We start from the raw sequence: 22,262 nt of genomic DNA on the forward strand, positions 1-22,262 counted from the left end.
TGAGAGAGAGAGTGTGTGAGTGGGGCAGGGGCAGAGAGGGAGACAGAGGGTCTGAAGCAGTCTCTGCACTGACAGCACAGAGCCCAGCGTGGGGCTCGAACCCAGGAACTGTGAGATCATGACCTGAGCCGAAGTCTGACACTTAACCGACTGAGCCACCAAGGCACCACTCTTTGAAATTTTATCTTTCAAGTTGTAAATTCTAAGCAGAGAAGTACAGAGAATCCAAACTGGCATACAGAAAAATATTTGGGGCTGTGAAATGTGATTCTGAAGTCATTTCTGTGTGGCTATGGGACAGCACATTGCCAGGGCTGTCACAGTACTGCTTCGGCTCTGCCACTGTGTGACCCCAAATGACCTTGCCAAGCCTCCATTTCCTGGGGTGTTGGATGAAATGATCTCCAGAATATGCTTCAATCCTAGAAGTCTATATTCCAGGGATGTGTATTATTCCAAAACAAAGTGGCCATACTGAGAAAACCTTAGCACGCAGTGTGTGTGTGCATGGTCCTCTCCCTGACTTAGGAAAGGCTCTCCTGCTTCCAGAGTGGGCCAGTCTCATAGATAGAAAATCCAAGGTATGATCTGAAATATTCCTGTGAGCCTTCCCATCTCTGCAAGTCTAAGCGTCTGTCGTGGACACCCATACAGGTTAGAAACCCTCAATGCATTTTTGCACCGCCCCTTCCTCACTGACAAGGGCCCACACCTGAGGCATGTGCTGCTGAGGAAGCTTAGGCAGGTGCTTTCAGTTTCTCAGGACCTGGGTGCATTTTAGTCAGTACCTTGCTACCTGATTTCTTTTCCACTGGGACTTTTTTTTTCTTCTGCTCTTGGATATTAGTCACTTATATAGCTTTATGTGCTTTCCTATTAAATGTCAGTCTTTTCACTTTTCAGCTGATCAGATGCAATCTGAGCCTGTGTGAGGGGCTTCTCCGAGTGGGCCAAGAGCAGCTGTCAGAGGCGGCACAGAAGGGGGGGTGGTTTGGAAAGGCGAGCCCGAACCCGGACACTCACATCTGGGTCGTGTCAATCAGACGGCGGTGTAGCTCCTCCCCGTTGGCCTTCACCAGTTCCTGGAACTCCTCCATGGTGTGTGTCAAGCTGGCATCCATTTTAAACATGATCCAGAATTCTGTTATCCAGTACCTAAAAGGTGGGAGTTAAAAAAAAAAAAAAAAAAAAAACAATCCAAAACTGCAGCCGAGGACTCGTGCTTTGGTGGGTTCTTCCCCATGAAGAGGAATGAGGAAGACACAGAGGCTGGCCTGTCCTTCTACATGCCTGGGAACACAGAATATATATTCTATATACAGAATATGAGGGGGTGGGGGATGGGAAGAAAACCACCTGCTGGCAGTCCTCTGCCCCTGCACACCGGCATGCTGTGATAGGAGGGGCGAGTCATAACAGAAAAAGCCATGACAAAGATTTAGGCACAAGCATGTGTATCACAGATAATTAGAAGGAGCACAGCTACAGACAGACCAAATGTCCAAAGACAGGGTAGTGCACATGTAAGTTACACTCTATCAGATCTCACAATATTATATGGCCATTAAAAATACTGTCTACAAAAAGTTTTTAATGACAGAAGAAGATTCCTATGATATGAAGTCAAGTGAAAAATATAGGACACAAAATTCTATATGTATTTTGATCTCAGCTATGTTAAAAAAAATCTGCTTAGAAAAAGGACAGAGGAAATATCCCAAAATGTGGGGTGGGATATGAATAACTATTACTAAAGTTACCCTCTCTTCTGTATTTTCAAAATGCTCTAATATGACCTGTGTTACTTTTATAATTAGGAATAAAAATGAAAAAGAGAAGAGATCCTTCCTTATCTCTGTATCTCTCCCTACTGCCATTTGATATCAAAATGCTATCAGACTGAAGAAAAGGCTGGTATGAAATAGTAAAGCTCAGCCATGCTAGAAAAACACTGCTCCAATAAGGGATCTCCAGCACGCAGCACTGCCCTTTCCAGTCTCCCAGAGGTGATGTATGGACAGGACAGGATAGGTGGGGAGCACAAGGAAAAAACTAACACCCCTTGCTTCAGTCTTTCATTTCCGCCCGCTCCACAAGTCCGAACTGCACCCACAAACATTACCTTACAAAATAGCAGATCTTCAGGCAAAGCCCTGGCGAATTCTTTGCCAAGGCATCCTTATAGGTAGGGCTGTGGTTAAGGGAAATAAAAGCCTCTGTTACAGAAACCAAACAACTTCTTATCTGTGGAAGTATTTGCTAAAACTACCCCCCTCCCAGATGTTTTCTTCTCTTTCTGGCCATAGGATAAAAACCAACTTGATGTGTGCAGCTGTCTGCATATTATCACCTTGGAAGGGTGACAGTGGTGACCTTCCATGTAGCCCACACTGAAATGGCTTGTGGAAAGAAGGAGAAGTCCTTTGCAGAAGGAAAAGTGGGAAGCCAACAGCATGGAAAGGTCCCAGCACAAGTGGCCTCTATGAAGTGAAGGGGCAAAAGGCCTCCTGCCCATGCCCAAGAGATGAGGACTCTCACTGAAACAACTTAAAAAGAGGAGCCCCTCTCTTTTAAAGTGATTCCAGTAATGGATAAACAATTTGTGCTCTAAGTTAGAAGGGGAATGAATATTCAGATATATTGTCATGATAATTAAAAGCAGTAATGTGAAAAATGGTAACATATGCGCCTAAGGGGCTCAGTAGATGGACCTCGTAAGTTGTGATGGCAAGTCAGACAAAGCCATGTGAACAATCCAAAATACAATCATTGATCACGTTTAAGGATCCATGGCATTCGGAATATTCCATGAGAAGGGTGCCATCCTAAGAATATCAAAGAATAGTAAGATCCCATTAAGTTTGCAGGTCTTTAGAAATACATGGGAAGAATATTTCTTTTATGAGCCAAAGAAATGCAAAATCCAATCCAATGGTGAACCTAGGTGGATCTACCACGTTTGGTCGACAGACTGAGGAATCAGGCTGGTATGTGCACTGTGCGCCCCCGCAAGGCGATGCCTTCTTTCCCTGTTAAAAACTGTGCCACGGTAACTGCAATACAGGGTTCGGTGATTCCCAGGCCCTACTGGGAATGCAGTAGGAGTAGTCCAGTGAGGAGGCCAGTGAGTAAGATGGCAGAGATCTCAATGGGACGGAGTGGTCTTCCTTCAGTGGGAATGTGCATCCTAAACCTCTGAAAAATTCACACGTAAATACAGAAAAGGGAAAGTCCACATCTTAGGATTAGTGTTTTTTGATTAGGAAGGAATCTGAGCATTTGGGGATTTTGTCTCCCTATAATATTTTAGAGCATATTAGAACGATAGTCTTGAAACTTTGATTTGGAATATATAATTAAGTGCTTTAGACTTGTGCTTTTAAACTGAAATCTTACTAAGTTTAATCATAGTTTTGGAACTTCTAAAATAATGGTAACTGTTTATAACTTCAATGTACTATTATAAAAACCATTTAGAATTCAGGAAGGCATCTTAAGTATTTAAAAATAATCCAAAATTTAAAATTCATAATTGTAGTTTAAAACCATTGGAAGTACTTAATTACCATTATTCAAATTAACCAAACATTTTTCAAGGTCCCTTAAAAATGCTTGGTGAAACATGTTAGGCTTATAGAAAGAATAATATTTGCAAGCTAAACCTGAATCCCTAAAGAAGAGCTATGGTTGTAAAATTTGTACTTTTAACAAAATGACTTGAATTTAAAAACTAAATTTTAATAGATTCACTGCCTATAAAATCTGTCTTCAGAAGCACCAAAACAAAAACAAAACACAAAAACCCACATGCATAACAACATGGACAATAAAAATAAAAACCCCAGGAAACCAGCAAACTGCATGCAATAAAAGGCTTTGATGACTGCCTTTCTTTGGGCATAAAAGTTAAGAGTGAACCAGAATGACTTTACATTTCTTATGCTGCACTGCTGAGGAAATGTCTGCCTTCAGTGCCAAGAGATTCAAGCACAAGGCACATTCCAGATCAATAGGTCTCAGGTTCTATACTTCTATTACTTGATGTACTTCTCGAAATTTTTGTCTTCCTTTCTAATGGGGAAGGCAGAGAAAACATACTTCTCCTTTAAAACAACCAAGTAGATCTATAAATCAACATGGTGCCCTTTACTACAGACTTTTCTTCCTCCCAGTCACTCCCTGTCCTTCCCTCCCTTTGACCATCCATCCCTGTGGGACAAGGGCCGAGGGCGGGGCAGAACCTGTGTGAACCGGTCAGTGTGCATGTGGGTGCTCCGCATGCAGGGGGCAGGCAGGCAGGGCCCCCATCCTAAGGGCAGAACCTCCCCGCTCATCAGAGCCCCTAAACCATAGTGAAGGCAGCCCTGAAGTGAGGTAGAGCACCCGCTTTCTCCCTTTGGGAGAGAAGGGGAACACCCAGTATATGCAGGCCAGTAAAAGAGGCTCAGGGGTCTGTCTGCCTTGCAAGGCTTAAGGTCATTGTTTGCTGGAAGCTTCAGGCTCCACGCATTTTCCTTCTCTTCACAGCTGGTACCAGGACTATGAAGTACAGTACAGTTCTGACTGTACTTTTCAGGCATTTGAGCCATTCAAAGCATGTTTCAAAATCCCAATCTTTTTTTTTTTTTTTTTAACCGTGAAAAATCAGGAAACAACAGGAAACCCTTAGCTTATTTAACTAATAATTCTATTACTCCCAGGTCAGAAAACAGAGACAGACACATGAAGAGAAAATCATTCTGCCTCCAGTGTTTAACCTGGGTTTCAATTGTAGGCAGTCTTATTTCATATTCCCTTCTTAGAATCTCTTCCACCACCCCAGACCTGAGCAAAGCTTGAGTTTTTCACCTAAAAGTCCCAATATAGAAAGAGTATCCAATGTTTTTCATGAATGGTAAGGCAACATTTGTTGTGTCCAATCATGAGATGGTCCCTGAGCTAAGTTCTAGAGAAACAAAGATAAATAAGCTTTGGTTCCTGATGTCGATGGACACACAGATTAGTAGAGGAGACATGTAAGTGGATAAGTTACAGCATATATATTTTTAATATATGTTAAAAATCTATATATTTTTCTTAAGTTGACTTGTAATCAAATTAATTTTTAGTACCTTTGCAACTTCCTATATTACTAACACAAATCAAACAGCAGCTAGACGCAAAGTTTCAGCAATCGACTTGAAACAGTCATCTATAAAGATCAGAGCACATATGTATCACACTGGCAAAACTCAGACAGAAGTCTTGGTAGGTCAATTTATTTAGCTAACAGAATAGAAATACGTCACACTTTTTGCAGTCACGGATGGAAAGCTTTTCAAGGCAGGTTACATCCGGACCAGAGAGGTGAGACACAATGACTTTAGCAATACAAAACTAAAGTCACAGGAATTAGATTTTCAAAGCATTATTTAAAAACACTAGATGTATCTTTAAAAGGGAGGGGTGTGTGGAGGCCTGAAAAGGTCAGGAAAGACTTCACAGAAGGATCCTGAAAGAGTCTGCTTGCTAGGCAATGAGGGAGGCAAAGGCATCCCAGGCACAGGTGTACTGAGCAGTTCCAGGTCGGGAAGAAAGGGCTTCTGGGAGAGCTGCAGGGTGGAGCTGAACGGACACCCCGACTCAGACTGTGGAGGCCTTGTCCTGGCAGCTGAGGAGTGGGGCGTTACCCGTGCAGCCTACAGGGGCTCTGGAGCAACGGGCTTATGTGACGTGCTTCTCCGGAAAGTAACGTCCAAGGTGGCTTGTGAACTGGCACGTGGGGGAGAACAGCAGTCCCAGAGAGGGGCCTAGGAGAGAAGATGGAGGCCCACATGAAGCCCTGAGTGGCGGGGGGGGCGGGGCAGGGGGAGAGAAGAAAACAGCTAAGAGTCATTTCTGAAGGAGAAGCCCTGGGACTGAGTAGTGGACTCTGTAGGAGGTGAAAGGCAGGGAGGAGTCAAGTGTGCTTCTGAGGTTTCTGGTTGGGGCGATTGGATGGGCGATGACACCATGCACTGAAACTGAAACTGAAAATGCAGGTGTCAGAGCAGAATTAATGGGCAGTAGTTGGAGATGAAGCTGGTGAGAAAACGAATTAAGGCTTGAGCATATTAAGATCCAAGTGTTGGCAGGACAAATTAGTCCAGATATTTTTTACAAAATGGCTTGGGTTAAAGAAATATAGATTTGAAAGTCCATGGCACCAAAGAATGGAGGTGGAGAGCCTGGTGGGGAATCACCCAGGAAGGAGGTAGAGTGAGAAGTAAACCAGGACACTGTCCCCTTATTTAAGATGTGCTCAGAGAAGGTGCCAGATGGGAAGTCAGAGGAGGGGCGGCTCAGGAAGGAGGAGAGCCAGGGGGCACCGCCTGGGAGCCCTGCGGGAAAGGGTTTGGAGAAGCAGGAGATTGTCCACAAAGCCCGGAGTAAGCAAGGACAGAAAAGAGCCCCTGGCCTTAGCCACCAGGAGGCCACTGGTGCCACCAGGAGGCCACTGGTGACATCAGAGGAAAGTCTGAGCACGGGTGGGGGCCCAGGCTCAGTTAAGGAGTGAGTGGGAGTTGAGAGATTGGAGATAGTGAGTGCAGACTATTTTAAGACATTTGTGCATCAAATTTCTAACCCTAACAATGGAACAGAGGGAAGGCAGGGCTGAGAAGTTTATTTTTAGGTTGGGGAGACTTGAATGCGTTTTAGGCTGAGGGGCAGGTGCCATTGAGGAGGCAGAGGTGAAAGTGGAGGAAAGGGACAGGGGTGAGGGGTCAAACCTTTGGGGGGTGGGAGAGACCAGGGGGAGGGGAGAGGGTTGCCCCCCTTTGGGGGGTGGGACAGCCAGGGGCACAATTGAGTCCCTAGACCAACAAGTGTTTCACTGAGGAGTTTTTAATCACTGATACTGTTTAGAACTGTTGGTACGTGGAGTTAACAAAAAGTCAGAAGACTGTGAGTCAGCTTTATGACGGTTTAAAAATTCTCTGCAGACCAGACACCCACTTACGACCTGCACCTCTTATTACAGAGACCCCTCCCAATGCTCTTCCCTTGGAATGCTGCTGGAAACATCTCCTTTGATCTGAAACGTAAAGATTTATAAGTAGGGTTATAGAAGAGATTCAGTCTCTTCTGGTGGCTTTTACCTTCTGGTGTGCCATGAGATGAAATGGGAGGGGGGTCAGGGGAGGGGTAAAGGATCAGAAGAGCCACCACTCGTGACTCAGTGCCAGGGACCCGGGCTTCAGGTGCTCAACGGTCTCACCCCAACTACAGCCACAGCTTACACTGTGCTCCGCGAGCAGGAGAGGGCAGGCTCCTTCTCCACCCTCTCACTTTGCACCCCGTAAGACAGTTAAAATCCAGCCAGGTTTGCTGGGCTGAGAGCCATCTCTGCCTGAAGCAGAAGCACCAGCAGACTCCAGCTACTGGGGTGTCGTGCAGCTCTTTCCAGAACCTGGGGAAAATTGAGGAATTGGACAGGAAAGCCAGTTTCTCATCTGAGTTATGACTGCACCCCCCCGTCAGTTTGCACAGGATGAACAGGGATTCTTACTAACCTATAGGACACGTATTTTTACTAGCCAGACACGCTGAAGACCACTGTGTTTGCCCATTGCTTTGACTACTTGCCAGAGAAATCAGCATTGCTAACACTGCCCCACCCAACAGAAGTGACACATACGTGTGCGTGTGCACGCGGACACCCAAGACACACAGACAAACCCCATACCTCTCAAAGGACATTTGGACCCATTTACCACTCAGGGTTATTCCAAACCAATCAACATGAAAGCAAATTTCAAATCTCAAGATTTGAAATACTTTTGAATGAATCCCGCTTGGGGACCATCAGCTACTGTGCTAAAGGATATAGGGTGACAACTTTCTGGAGCAGTTCAGCAGAGGAAATGATAATTCGGTGCATGGCCAGCATGACTTGCAACAGTTGGTTACTTCGACACAGGTTTCCATCTGCATCTGAAAGCATAAAGAGCAGCATCTGAGCGAGGCCCCCGTGAGAAATGAGTCCCCTGCGGGACACGTGACAACCCTCCGTCACTTGAAGGTGGACGGACGGCCAGAGAGGGGGTGCTCCACACAGTGCTCTTCTCCCGATTTGAGCACTGCACACCCCTCCCTTCTCTGCTTCTTACCCTTCTGCTGCATTCCCCGCTTCCCAAATTGTCCATTTTGATGTTCTTTAACCACCCCACCTGAAAGATGGGAGAATTTTGGGAAAGGGATAAAATTTGCACTGTATCCTTGAGCCTCTGTTGGAAGCAGAAGCAGATACAAGTTTTGTGGGGCCTAAAGTGCATATAATGGGGGGGGCCTTTCTAGGGTCAGAGTGAAAAAACACAGTCTTAACAGATTACAGTTAAACATACTACTTTTGTAAAATTGACAAGAACACACGATGGCAAGAATACATGACTGTGGCTCTCCCATGGCCTTGGAAGGTATTCACGCCAGTGAGGGGCCCTGAACAAGCTTTCCTAGTTTTAGAGCAATATGCCTCTGGATGAAAATAAAGGAGGAAGACTATGGACAAACATTACATTTGGAGATTTATGGGTGGGTTACAAGTATCCATGATGGTTCACTTCAAAGATCATGGCTAGCTAGGTTTTCCAAGTCTCAGCAGGAACCAAATAACGAGATGCATTCTATACATGGCATTGGGTGTAAATACTCCCCTTGGAGTGGTTTTCAAAATCTTTTCAACAGCTGTGGCCTGAAGTGTTGGTTATTTGCGGCCAGATCTATTCTCTGTCCTTCACCATGGATTGCATAACCCTTGCCAGCCAGCTTCCAGTTGGGTTCAGCCATGGGGAAGCATCAGCAACAGATGGGAGGGGGGAGGACTCAAGATATTTCTCTCTCATCCCCTCTCTGCTTTGGCGCTACTTCCCTGGTAGCAGCTATAGGCCTCTTCAATGAATGACCACACTGGCTGGCCACTTCCCCATGACTCCAGCTCTCATTGGATCTAACACTTTTAATCTTCCTTGACCCTGTGGCCCTAGGTGGTGGCGATGGGGGTGGGGGGTAACTTGTGGTTGTTGACAGCCTGGGTGCAGCGTCCCTTAACAGCATCCTCATCTCTGTGAGGAGTTCCTTCGTTTGAGTGCTTTCATTTAAACAAACCACATGAATTCGCTTCTCTGACGGGAACTTGAATGGTTCTGGGCACAGTATCAGATGGAAGAACAGACACGACTTGCCCTGCCATTTCATCTCTCTGAGGGCACCAAATGATAAATGAAGGACATGGGGCTCAGGATTCAGAAAGTCCTGGCTCATCCTCAAATGATGACCTGAAGTCACAGTTCACTGAGAAAATATGAGTGAATGGACATGATCACTTACCTTCCCCTCACCAACCCCGCCAATTCGTGCGCATGCTCTTACTCTCACTGCCTGCCCTCCCATTTCCATGAGAGGCCTCGCAGAGGTCATGGTTTCCACCATGCCTGGGGTCTCCTCCATTCTCTAGGGTGATGATCCTGCCTTCGCCCACTTTCTCTCCTGCATTCTCAACTCTTCTCTCTCTCCTGCCTTACTTACCCATGGCATTTAAACATTACCCCCGCCTTGCCCCAATCTCCTATTTAAAACAAAATGAAACAAAACCTTAAGCTCTCACCACCTCTAAGACTTCTCCGTTTCTCTGTTCCCCTTTGTAGCAGAACCTGTCATCAATTTCTCACCTGCCATTTATTTTCAACCGTCCCATTTTGACTTTTATCTCCGTCCTCCCACTAAATATTTTATTCTCAGGGTCACCAAATCCAATAGTTTCTTTCTCTGGCTTCATGTTAACTTTATGAGTCAAGTTGCATTCAGCCCAACCCAACCTAAGTTGACAACCATCTTTCCCGGAACACTTGCTTCTCTTGGCTTCCACGACATCACACTGTCTCAGTTTCTCTCTCACGCTCGTCTTCTGTCTCCTCTTCCTCTGCTGAGCATTTAAATGTCACCACGCTCTGTGGCTTAATCCTCCCACTTCTTTTCAAAATAATTTAAAAATTTTGAAACTCGTTAAATTTTAAATTGAAAATTTTAACTTTTTAACTTTTTTCTAGGTGAACTCATCTATTCCTATGGCTAAAATCCCACATCTGTTTGCTGATGACTGCCCAACTCTTATCTGTAGCCTGAGTACCAAACTAACATGTCCAACGTCCTCCTTGGCAAAGTTACTCAGACGTCCAATTTCAAACTTAACTAACTCATCCCAACAAAACTCTTGACCTCTCTCTCTCTCTCTACCCCCCCCCAGCCCATTCCTCCTCCTCCTCCTCCTCCTCTCAGGAAATGACAGCACCAACTACACTCAGTTACCCCAACAGAAAACCTAGGAGTCATCCTTAATTTGTCACTTTCCCTCACACACAATCCATCAGCAAGTCTTGAATTCTACTTGCAAAATGTCACCAGTATCACCCAAGAGTGACCTAAAAGACCCCCTGCTTCCCGTCTTGTCCCCCTATAATCCATTCTCCACACACACGCCAGGAGTGAGCCCCTAAAACCCATAAACCAGGTCATGTCCTTCATACACTTTCATGGATTCCATTACACTTGTAACAAAACACAAAATCCTTGCTGTAGCCAGTGAAGTTCCATATGTTCTGCCCCGTTCTACTATCCCCCACTTCATTTCACACCACATCACTCCTCTCCATCCCTCTATTTACACCGCAGACCTTCCAAGGTTATTCATGCACCTTATGGCCTTTGCATTTGATATTTCCTGCAATGTGGTCTTTTTTTCTCTTGGCCTATTCATGTCATTCGGGTCTCAGTTTCAACATCACATCCTTGGAGAGGTCTTCCTTGAACCACCTGAGGTGGCCATTCCCCTGCCTGAGATTCTGCACAGCACTTATCATCCATTATTAGAAGTTATCTTTTTGTTTGTTATTTTCTGAGTCTCCACTAGAAATATAAGCTTCATGAGACCTGAGCCCTGTTTTTCCCATGACCATATTTCCAGGGCTTAGAACAAGGAGGATACATGGCAAGTATTCATTAAATAGTTGTTGAGTCAATGAGTGAACTGTATCAAACAGGAGAACCCCTAACTTTTCATGTTTTTGGATATTCAGTTTGCTTTGTCATGAGCTATTTTGCTGATGAGATGCATAATCTACACACTTGTTTTCTCAAGGTTACAACTTGAGAAACTGGGGCACCTGGGTGGCTCAGTCAGAGCATCCAAATCTTGATTTCAGCTCAGGTAATGATCTCATGGTTTGCGGGATCGAGCCCTGCATTGGACTGATGATGGCACGGAGCCTGTTTGGGATTCTCTCTCTCCCTCTCTCTGCCATTGCCCTGCTCATACTCTCTCCCCCTCTCTCCAAAATAAATGAACTTTAAAAAGAAAAAAACAAAACTTGGCAAATCATCTTTATGAAGTATTCAGTTAGGCTGGTTATAGTTCTGTTACTCTTTCATCAATTCTTCTCAACTTAGTGAGGAAGAGTTAATATCATGTTGGGCATTTTCACCACGAGCATCTTGGCCCACAAGTGTTTTTGCCACAAAACTAATAGTCTTTAAGGCCATTTTGTCGTACAAGATTTAAAAAACTAACCAGAGGGCACCTGGGTGGCTCAGTAGGTTAAGCATCTGACTTCGGCTCAGGTCATGATCTCGCAGTTTTCGAGTTTGAGCCCTGCGTTGGGCTCTGTGCTGACAGCTCGGAGCCTGGAGCCTCCTTCAGATTGTGTGTCTCCCTCTCTCTCTGTCCCTCCCCTGCTCGCACTCTGTCTCTCAAAAAATAAATAAACAAACATTGAAAAAATAACTGGTGGACAGTTTGGCCTCATCTCTCCTTCATGCAGCACTTCCATTTTACAGGCTATAAAGCTCAGCCCTCATAATGGTCTATACAGTGGCAGAGTTTTGAACCTACATTTCCAGCCAAACTTGGAATGTCTGCTAGTGGACATGTGACAATATGCCAAGGACAAGCGACAGTGGAGAAGGCTTTCAAAACGCAATACAAATCTCAGCTACAAGTATGCATCCTAGTATTTCGAAATGGATACCTCTCTTAATGAAGGAAGAAATTTTAGCCACAAGACAAATCAAACAAAAGAAAGAAAAAAAACGATAATACTATGAATGAAAGACTTTGAAGACTATGCTTAGATGTAATACACAAAATAAACTCCGTTATTTGCACAGTATGGCCAACACATATTTTAAATGTACTCAAACATTTTGTATTTTGCAATACTGTTTTTAATTTTGTTATTCATTTTTCATGTTTTTAATGAATGTCCCTCTTCTGTTTTTTTTTTTGTGATTTTATCTTTTTTGGAAAATTGTGTTTCAGCTGATTAGTTATGCAGTGAAAATGCTTGTGGTAAAAATGCTCACGGCAAGTGTGTTTGTACAGCAACTACACGGAACTGGTTAGTTTTCCTCTCTCTGTTTTCTGGCTTAACTTCTGTAATGGTTATCTCTTGCCACAAAAATTCCAGATAACAAACCACCCAACACTCAGTGACTTCAGAAAGTAATCATTTTTTCTCAAGTGCTATGAATTGGCTGCGGACAGGGGATCGGCACATAGAGGCTGGGCTTTGCTGGGGGCCTCTGTTCTGCAGACCTCCCAGCTGCCCTGGACCAGTGGGCTAGTTGCGGTATGTTCTTTCATGGTGACGGCAGGGCACCAAAGGGCATCTGGAAATACTGAAGGCCTCTTCAGCTTAGGTTTGGAACTGGCATGTTGTCGCTTCTGCCTTATTCTGCTGGCCACAGCAAGTCACACTGCGGGGTCTCCAGTGAAGGAGCAGGGACCTTAAAGTTTCGTGAAAAATATCACTGACACTGAGAAAGTGGAAAATGGGGGTAAGGGGCTAATGCAATCACATCTTACCACAGTTATGAGGGGATAACTTTTCAGTTCAGCATCTGACAATATAGTTTTTATAATGCTCCGTTCCTCACCAGGGTAGTAGTGTCATGTTCCAAATACTAGGGTAAAAAGCAGGGGAACTGAAACATATTTGTAGAGTATGCACTGGAATATCACAGGAGCTACAGACACAGTCACAGGCTTTTTCAGTATAGACACGCTTGCTATGTTCTTTGTGGCTGGCCGGCATCTTTCTGTGCATGCTCACGTATTGGGGGAAGGGGCTTAGGAGTGTCCTGGGTGAGATCAAAACCAAGTGACCTATGGAAGGATTCGAGGAGCTAACTAGGTCTGCCACCAAGAAAATCAAGGAGGGATACCAGGATTGTCTTCACATATCTGGGGTACTATTTGTGGGAGAAGGTTTAGATTTGTTCTGTGTGGCCACAAATGGCAGAACCAGAGAGAATGAAACAGAAGAGGATGAGAAAGAAAGAGGGTTGTGTACCACATGGAGCAGAAGGTTCGAACCAACAGGACTGCGACAACGGAAGCACTCCCATCACAGAGATATTCACGAGGAGGCTGGAGAGGGACACTTGATTACATCATTTTGACTGGCATAGCAGCTATTATCTATTGAAGTCCTACCAATTCCAGGAGCTGTGCTAAGCACCTTCATGATGTTATTTCTAATTCTGAAAATAATTTGGCAATATTGCTCAAAACTTATAGCCGAGGAAATCGTAGTATAGAAAGATGAGGTAATCTGTTCTGGGTCAAAGAGAAAAAGAGTTAGGATCTGGCTCCAGGTCTGTTTGATTCTAGATGTATTAAGGATGTATTCCCTTCCTGACTTCATCTCACAGAACAAGCACCTCTTCCTTTTTGAGAGGAAGCGCCTCCCTTTCAAAGTCAGATTTCTAAGTGGGTGGTCAAGGGGGATTTACCTTCCAGACTGCAAGATTTAATTTTGATATTTTGATATAATTGCTGTAAGCTGATTTAAATATTTCAATGAATAATTTCATTTTGTTTGCATCTTTAGGCTTTTAAAAATGCAGGGTGTCATACTAAAAATTCTAATAAGTAAAATGTGCAATGCATAATAAAATGTGCATATTTTCTCAGTACCATCTGCTCCTCCTAACACTTTAGGGGAGACTTCTTTAAAGGGCTGAAACCTCAGTGGGTACAAAATGTCAATCTTATATAATCTATCACTAGACTTGGGGAGTAACGTACGCTGTTAGGGAGGTATATTAAAGACCCACCCAACCTGTGAAAAAAGAAAAGCCATGTGGCTTCCAGAAAGTCGTGTGTCTATGAACCAAAAAACCCATTTTCCATCATTAGACTCAGTGGCGGCCATGACTACACTATAGGGAATCACAGAATCTCAGGGTGGAGAAGACCTCTGACATCTTCTACCTCAACCTTCTATCTCATGCATTGTTTCTTCCTAAAAGCACCACAGGTAACTTGTTACCTAGTATCTACTTGCACATTTCCAATGGAAGCATATGGCTCCCTAATTATTCCATATAGTGACTTTTCATTCTACTTCAACCGGAAACATTTTTGATGCAATTAACCAATAGTGGTCCGTAATCTACTCTGTGCAAGGTGCTATCTTAGATCCCAAAGGAAAGCTGAGGAGCTCTAAGGAAGCCCCTTGTCATTAAGGAGTCAATAATCTGGTTGGGGAATAAGACATACCCAAGACACATGATAATATCAGGCAGTAGATATTAAGGGCGAAGCTCTTACAGAGAGCACACAGAAGGATGCAAAGTTCAGAGGAAGCAGAGACCCATCCACTCATGATGGTTCAGGAAGCATCTTGATACCCGTGGTGAAGTGACCCAGAACTTTGAGATTATTCAAGAGATCATATGGTTCAGTCCTTTGCCCCTCAATCACTCTGTACACTCTTTTCTTCCTTTCCTTGGTTTAATCTTAAATATTTGCCTCTCATAGCAACGAACTACTCCCTAATGATTAGAATCCCGTGAGAGTAAATCTGTACTCAGCCACATTCCAGGCCCTGCTTCTTGCTGACAAGTGGGGTGACCTGCCTACAGCACAGGTTCACCTGGGGATGAGGCACAAATCACTTGCTCCAAGATGGACATAAAATATGGCCCACCCGAGAGAAACTGCAGAACAGAGTCTTTGCTTCCTCTTTGTTTTGGTTTCCACAGAAATCTCTTGACACAGAAGTCTCATGACCAAAGACAAAAGGTCAGAAATTGGCTTATCACAGGTAGGCCAGCTGTCACCATTGGGGGCATAACACAAAGTAACAGGTATGTCAAAACCAGTGACCAGAAAATGGTAATGGGAACACTATGGACGGAAAACCATGACAGCAGAGGTGAATCCAGAACCCAGAGCAGGGCAGAAGCTGCTAATGGAGGTCAGTGTCTCCAGAAATGAGAAGAATGGATCCAGGGAGAAGCTGACAGACACACACAGAATTATGAAGTGTAACACTTCATAAATGTTTTAAAGAAATAAAATCTACTTGACAGCAAGACTATTACATTCATTAAATCCTGTTTGGAGAAGGTAAAAAAATCAGCAAGCTGAAAAAACAACTTAACAGTTTGTCATTGTCCTTGGTTTTGTTTTGCTTTCTGGTGCCAACAGCTGCCACTGGGGCAGCAAGTGCACATGAAGGAGGAACAGGGTGATGCATGCCTTCAACTCTCACAACTTCTACCACCTGCACAGCTTCCAACACGTGTCGGATACCACCTTGCTCTTGCTTTGGTGCCCCAGCCCCTCAAGCCTGGGGGCAGGAGAACAAGCAGGAGGAAGCGAGTGATCTACCAGGATGGAGTCATACTTCACAGGGCAAGGGAGACAATCAGTACGGCCACTGCCAGCGGTACGCGGGTGGGAGTTTAGAGACCAGCTCTCCTGGGGGTGAGGGGGACCCTGATTTGTAGTGTTTGCAGACTTCCATGACCTAAATACTCCCATTACGGCCAATTCCAAGCTACTAGCACAAAGCCACTGAGCGCGGAGCTGGGGTGAGATGCTCGCAGTCAGCTCTGGCCAGATGCAAACTCTAGCAGCAGACCCAAAGTCGACACCCATCGGTCTTGCCCAGCGTCCTGCTGTACTTCTTCCTATCAGGTGCTCCTGACTCCTCACCTCATGCCTTCTGGGCCTCGCCTAGTGTCAGAATGAACAGTTAATCCAGATCAAGAAGCTCCTCGGGTGGAGGAGGGTGAACCCTCTCAGAGAGATCTACATCACAGCAGCGATTTCTTGAAGTGGTTAGTGCTCTAACCCAGGACAAACATTTTAATGTAAGGTGAGGATGTGGCAGAAGGGAGGCTCCCAGTGCCTTGTAAATCCAGCCCTGCTCTTACTCCCTCTGGGATAACCTGGCATATCACACCCAGGCCAAAGGCATGGAGCCTGCCTTGTGAGTGCGAGGATGTAGGACTAGTTAGAATATTTCCTATTCTGTGGCCCAGTACAGTGTCCAGGAGCTCTGAGTATCTTGGTTGAATTTGGCTTTTAATTATTTATTTGCAATGGCCGGGGAATGCCATGACATAGACAATACACAAGCCTCAAGTGAACCATGACCTGCAATTTCAAACTTCTGCAACTGGCCTTTATTTTTTTTTTTTTTCAACGTTTTTTATTTATTTTTGGGACAGAGAGAGACAGAGCATGAACGGGGGAGGGGCAGAGAGAGAGGGAGACACAGAATCGGAAACAGGCTCCAGGCTCCGAGCCATCAGCCCAGAGCCTGACGCGGGGCTCGAACTCACGGACCGCGAGATCGTGACCTGGCTGAAGTCGGACGCTCAACCGACTGCGCCACCCAGGCGCCCCTGCAACTGGCCTTTAAAAAGCAGAGTATTACCCAAGTGGGGAAGAGGCTAGTCAGGCTCACCTCTTTTCTCTGCTCCCACCCAACCCCTGGGGGGTGATGACAGCCAAGGCGAAGGACTCAGAGAAGGGGAAAACCTGGCTCAGCAGCCTCTACAATAAAGGGGATCTGGTCTAATTAGGCCTCTCTCGACTCCTGACCCAGAAAGGCCAACCAGGGAGATGCCTGGTGAAGGAAAAGAACCTGTGCACCATCCCTTCATTCTACCTACTTTCCATCCTGTTAGGGCAGAGCTGTGGATTTGGGGGGAGGGGGTGGCAGGCATTTCAAGTGGAACAGCATCTACTTACACGCATGCATACACACACACACACACACACACACACACACACGCTGTCCCTGAAGCCAGTGGAGAACCGCGCTCGTCTCCCCCAGATGACAACACCTAATAGCAATACTTTGTTTTTATAGCACTTAGTTTTCACATACAGAATCACCTGTGTGGAACATGGGAGTTTCACAACTCTGTGCTGTCTCAGGAACCGTTGGCTCAAGTTTAAAGATGAAGAAATAAGGTAATCATGCCTTGGCCATGGTCACAGTGCTGGTGAGTGGAGGCTCCTGGACAGAAATGATCCTCTGGCCCCCAGCCCAGGGCTCTTACCTTGGCACCAGTGTCTCTTCAGGGATTAGGTGAATGGGGTGAAGACTGGTTATATTGGGAAGAGCTCTACCTTTTTGGCCATCCATGCTACCAGGCTAACTCCTTTACCGGCAGCCCCACTTCTGCTTCTCTGTCCAAGAAGCCCTGCACCCATACAGACCAACCTTCTCACTACAATCACGACACATTCCCTAACAATCACCCTGGAGAGCCTAGCAAACCTACCACTTTTCATGGCATCAACACAAGGCAGCTATTGCTGGCACAATTTAACTAGGACAACCAGAACCCAGAATGCCTGGTGAGCCAGCGGCCATGTGGGTGGAAATGCCAAGGCCCCTGGGAGCTCCCAGCCCTCCCGTGTCGGCCTGCCTCCCCCTCTCTGGTGCAGCAGGTGCTCTCTCCACTCCCTTGGCCAAGCCATCAGCAGGAACGTTCCTCCCTGGGCACGGCTTTTCTTCCAAAGTGTGAAGCTCTATGTAAAAGATGACCCAGATTTTTCGGATGAGCGACTGCAATCTATAAATGTCTAACCAAGTGCATGAATCGCCTAATGTGAAAAAGAGCTCTTAGCTGTGTCGCCTCTGCTGAGCAAGACAGCTGGCCTTCCCTGGAGATTGCTGCCTCAATCTGGACCTGTCACGTCTGAAGAACAAGGGGGCTGAGGGAAGCTGTCCTCGTCAGTTCTGCAGATTGCACACAGTTCTTGAGATGGGAGCTGGGGAACTGGGCTGGCACCTAGAGAACAGGGAGGGAGAGGTGTGACAGGTGCTGGGTGGGCCCCCGTGATCTGACCCTGGGACAACACCATGATCTCAAACTCTGTGAGCCACTGTTGGAAGATAGCACCAACCAAACCCAGCATGCAGCTGCTTCTCTGGGTCCAAATCCCTGGGAGCAAATTATCTGCCTGGGTAGCTATGCTGCCGTTTGAGTCTTTGGTGAGCTACTGTCAGTAGAGCCTACTTGGCTCACGCAGTCATCTTCCCCCACCACAGCAGCACAAGGATGTGTCAGGCAGAGACCTGTCTTGGCTCCCCAGAGGACACAGACAGCTGCCAGCAGGTGGCCGGGAGAGAGGCCAGCAAAGAGGGAGTGGACACAAAGAAAAAGAGACAAACGCAAACAAAACAGGGAGGAAAATCTGGGACAGCACTCTTCCCTTGCTCGCTGGAGCACATTCCTATGGCTTCATTCTTGACTGTTACATTTTGAGCCTTTTTTGCATATTTGTTGTCAGGCCGAATAGGTACTAAGAAGCAGCCTGGGGAACTTCCCAAATGCTCTCCAGGGAAAGAATTAGTACAAGGCCTGACTGAGATGGATTGGTTAGCCTCACAGTCCACCTTCTTCAACAAGTTTTTCTCAGTGTGTGTGACTTGATCCTAACAAACCTCGTTCCAGGGCATGACAGAACTGAGGCAATCGCTATGTACTGACATCAGAAAGCACTACGCTGAGTATAGTCTCATCACAAACTGTGCTTTCACCAAAGACTCGGCTCTCAGTGTATAATCCCCTGCAGCGAGCAGTCCTATACGAGACCATCATCAGATCACCATGTAGGCGAAAGCCACTCAGCGAAGTCTTTTGCAATCAGACAGAAGTTACTGTGAAAGTCTCATCCCTCCTTCTTTGGTTGTATAGGATTAGATTACGTTTGACTAAATACAGAAAGGTGCTCAGTAAACTGTGAGGCACTCCGACAGTTGGTGAATTGTTCTTATTTCTCTTGCTGGGTTTGGAATACCGTTTTGTTTTTCTTGTTGCTCCTGTTAGTCTCCAGCTACTCCGGATGGAACTCTTGACTCTTCATGAAACACTATAACCATAACTCAAAGAGTGGCTATCCACTGTGGTATGAAATGCTGCCTGTGCCAATGAGACTGGATTTGGTTTCCTCTCAGGCACGGTCCCGCTCCATGGCAGAGTTAGTTGGGGGCCTTCCTAACTTCCTTGCAATCCTAGGTTTGAAGTGCACCTACCCTTCAGACTCTCAAGACAGAAGGAAAGCTCAGAGTTTAGTGAGGTGCCAGAGAAATCTGCATGAGGACCTGAGAAACGAGTCTGGTCCTAATAGACCTACACACCTTACTATCCAGAGAGAACAGATAGTAAGACAGCCTTACTATCCAGAGAGAACTGCAGGGATGGGCAAAGAATCTCTTACAGTCTGAGGGACAAAAGAAACTTCCCTCTACTCAGGAGCCAAGAGCCAAATAAGAATGTTCCAAAACACCCCAACTGGTGTTGGGTGCTGTCACCACCTTACAGAAACTGGTGTTGTCATCATCTTACAGAAATAGCCCAAATGCAGCAGTGAAACACAATGCTGATACCAACTAGAAGATGGAAGAGCCAGGAGGATATTTGGCATTGCTGGAGTAAATGCGGCATTGGACTAGAAGAAATGAACCACGTTCACATGTTAGCCTGACCCTGTCTCCTTCTCTGCGTCTTTTTGTTAACACACATGAAATGCTTCTTGTGTGTAAGAGAGTCTTTACGTGTATTAACTCTATGACATAGGTGATATTATTATCTGACAGATTAAGAAAGACACTGAAGCAGAAAGGGGCTGAGCTAACTTCCCCGAGTTCAGTTATGAAGTGGCAGACCAGGGATTTGAACCCAGGCTACCAAGACCTCAGATAGCTCTGATCATTTCTGAGCCACAGCCTGCTCATTTGCATAGTGAGAACTTGGCAATGTCCTGCCCCCATGCCGCCCAGTAGAGAGATAATCAGGAGATCAGTCGAGATAAGGAAGGAGCTGTGATATCTTCTGGGGAGAACAAGGTCCTGAACTGAGTCCAAACCATGTAACATCTGGTTGACTTGTGGGTCCTGAATATCTAGGCTGCCTGACAGTTGTCACGTAGGCACATGAAACCCTCAGTCTGTTGCTGAAGTGCATTTATTGGTGCTTTCTTGCTGACCACAGTCTCCTCAGATGCTAGCTCTTTTGAGCCTCATGGCAAATCGGTTGGACAGGTATTATTTTTATTATTTTTTGGGAGGTGGGGGGTGGAAATGGGAGAGTAAAGCAGTGTGATCTGCCTCAAGTGACACATCTGATGAGTGACTGCTGGGGCTTACATTCTGGTCTTTTGACACAAGCCCTGCCCTTTCCACCGAATGCCACTGCTTCTCATTCTGAGAGGCGTGACGATTAAAGGCACATCCTTCACCTCAGCACCTGACGGTTGCTGGATCCAGCTTAGACTGTAAATGAGAATACTAACATCAACAACTGCCACCATGGATTGAGCATCCCATGTGCCAGGTATTCTAATTATTACCACCTATGTACGCTAGATGATTCTCCATTTCACACATGAAGAAACACTCAAGAGAAGTAAAATAACTCAGGACTGGTCCCAAAGAGAAGAGGCTGGGAGGAAAGGGAACTACTGTCCTGGTTATCGTTGTTTGTTTTTTAAAAATATTTAATTATTTTGAGAGAGAGAAAGGGAGGGAAGGCGGGTGGGCGAGCATGCAAGTGGGGCAGGGGCAGAGAGAGAGAGAGGGAGAGAGAATCCCAAGCGGGATCTGTGCTATCAAGCAAGCCTGATGTGGGACTCCAACTCATGAGCTGTGAGATCATGATCTGAGCCAAAATCAAAAGTCAGATGCTCAAACGACTGAGCCACCCAGGCACCCCTGTCCTGGTTATAATTCTGACTCCAGGGTTTTTAGTCTATGATGGAAACCATCAGTTTCCTACAGTCTCTAGTCCCCTACTGTACCCATTAACACTGGGTTCATTACCTTCACTTAAATCATAGTGTATAAGAATAGCCATTGGCTAGCAACCACTGTTAACACACAACAGTAAGTACACACTTACTGTGAAGAGTTAAATGCCTTTAGAAGGAAGAAACAGCTAAGGATTTATATTCCCAGGACCTGGAGAATGTGAGAGGATGCGGGGGGGTGGGGGGTGATGACGAGGAAATTTTAACACAGTTTTTAAAAAGAAAGGGTGAAAACAAGAGTTGAGAAACTATAAGGACAAAGCAGGAACTAAGATTTAGACTGTTATTTCAATCTGTGTTAATGTCACTGGCATTTAATTCCTTCCATTCACAGATCTAGACAGAACAGTCCCTTGACACAGTAACAATAAGAGCTTCTCAGATACCTTTAAGAATCCTTCGTCTTAAGGTCACTGTGCCATAGAACAATATGTCCTCAAGTGAGGAGCCGGATCAAGATGGCAGAGTAGGAGGGTCCTGAACTCAGCGCCTTCCACAGACACAAGAAGCCTGCAACTACATACACAGTAACTCTGAGAGTGACCTGGAGCAGAACAGCTCGTGCACAGCTAAAGATATAAAGAAAAAGTCATATAGAGAGGGGTAGGTGTGGCAGAGATGCCGTCTGGGCAGCACCTACACCCCCAGCATGGCAGTGCACAAGTGAGAGGGTACTGAGGTCCTCTCCGAGGAGTGAGGGGCTTGAGTTCCACCTCGGGCACACCCCACCACTGGGGACCTGCACCCCCACAGATGAGCCCCCATAAAGTCTGGCTTTCAAAATCAGCAAGGCTTAATGCAGACAGAACTAGAGGGCTAAAGGAAATCAAGACTCCACTCTTAAAGGGTCCACACATAATCTCACTCGCTCCAAGACCCAGCACAGAGATGGCAGATGAAAAAATGTCTGGGCCACATGTAAAGGAGATTTACTGATTTTTGAGCACGTGCTAGAGGGGTAGGGATTTGTAGGAACTTTCTCTGGGAATGAAGTGCTTGTAGGCACGACTTTTTTTTTGTCCCCCCTCTGCTTTTGTCTAGCTGGTCCAACAGTGGTGGGTGCCAGTTCTGACACTCTCTATCTACCTTGCTAGCAATCGTCATCCAACACCACTGTTCCCCTGCAGACCTG

At 45.8% G+C, this 22,262-nt stretch overlaps 1 protein-coding gene across 1 annotated transcript in view; it reads right to left on the bottom strand.

Moving 5' to 3' along the window:
- RASGRP1 (RAS guanyl releasing protein 1) overlaps positions 1-22,262 on the bottom strand; it is a 78,280-nt gene that overhangs the window by 26,349 nt on the left and 29,669 nt on the right. Inside the window, exons 3-5 of the mRNA XM_049613303.1 lie at positions 7,848-7,953; positions 2,123-2,185; positions 1,024-1,155 (exon numbers count right to left, since the gene is read on the bottom strand). Coding sequence (XP_049469260.1) covers positions 1,024-1,155; positions 2,123-2,185; positions 7,848-7,953 — 301 coding nt within the window. The remainder of the gene's footprint in view (positions 1-1,023; positions 1,156-2,122; positions 2,186-7,847; positions 7,954-22,262) is intronic.

Source organism: Panthera uncia (assembly GCF_023721935.1).
Source record: "Panthera uncia isolate 11264 chromosome B3 unlocalized genomic scaffold, Puncia_PCG_1.0 HiC_scaffold_1, whole genome shotgun sequence".
Lineage (NCBI taxonomy): Eukaryota > Metazoa > Chordata > Mammalia > Carnivora > Felidae > Panthera > Panthera uncia.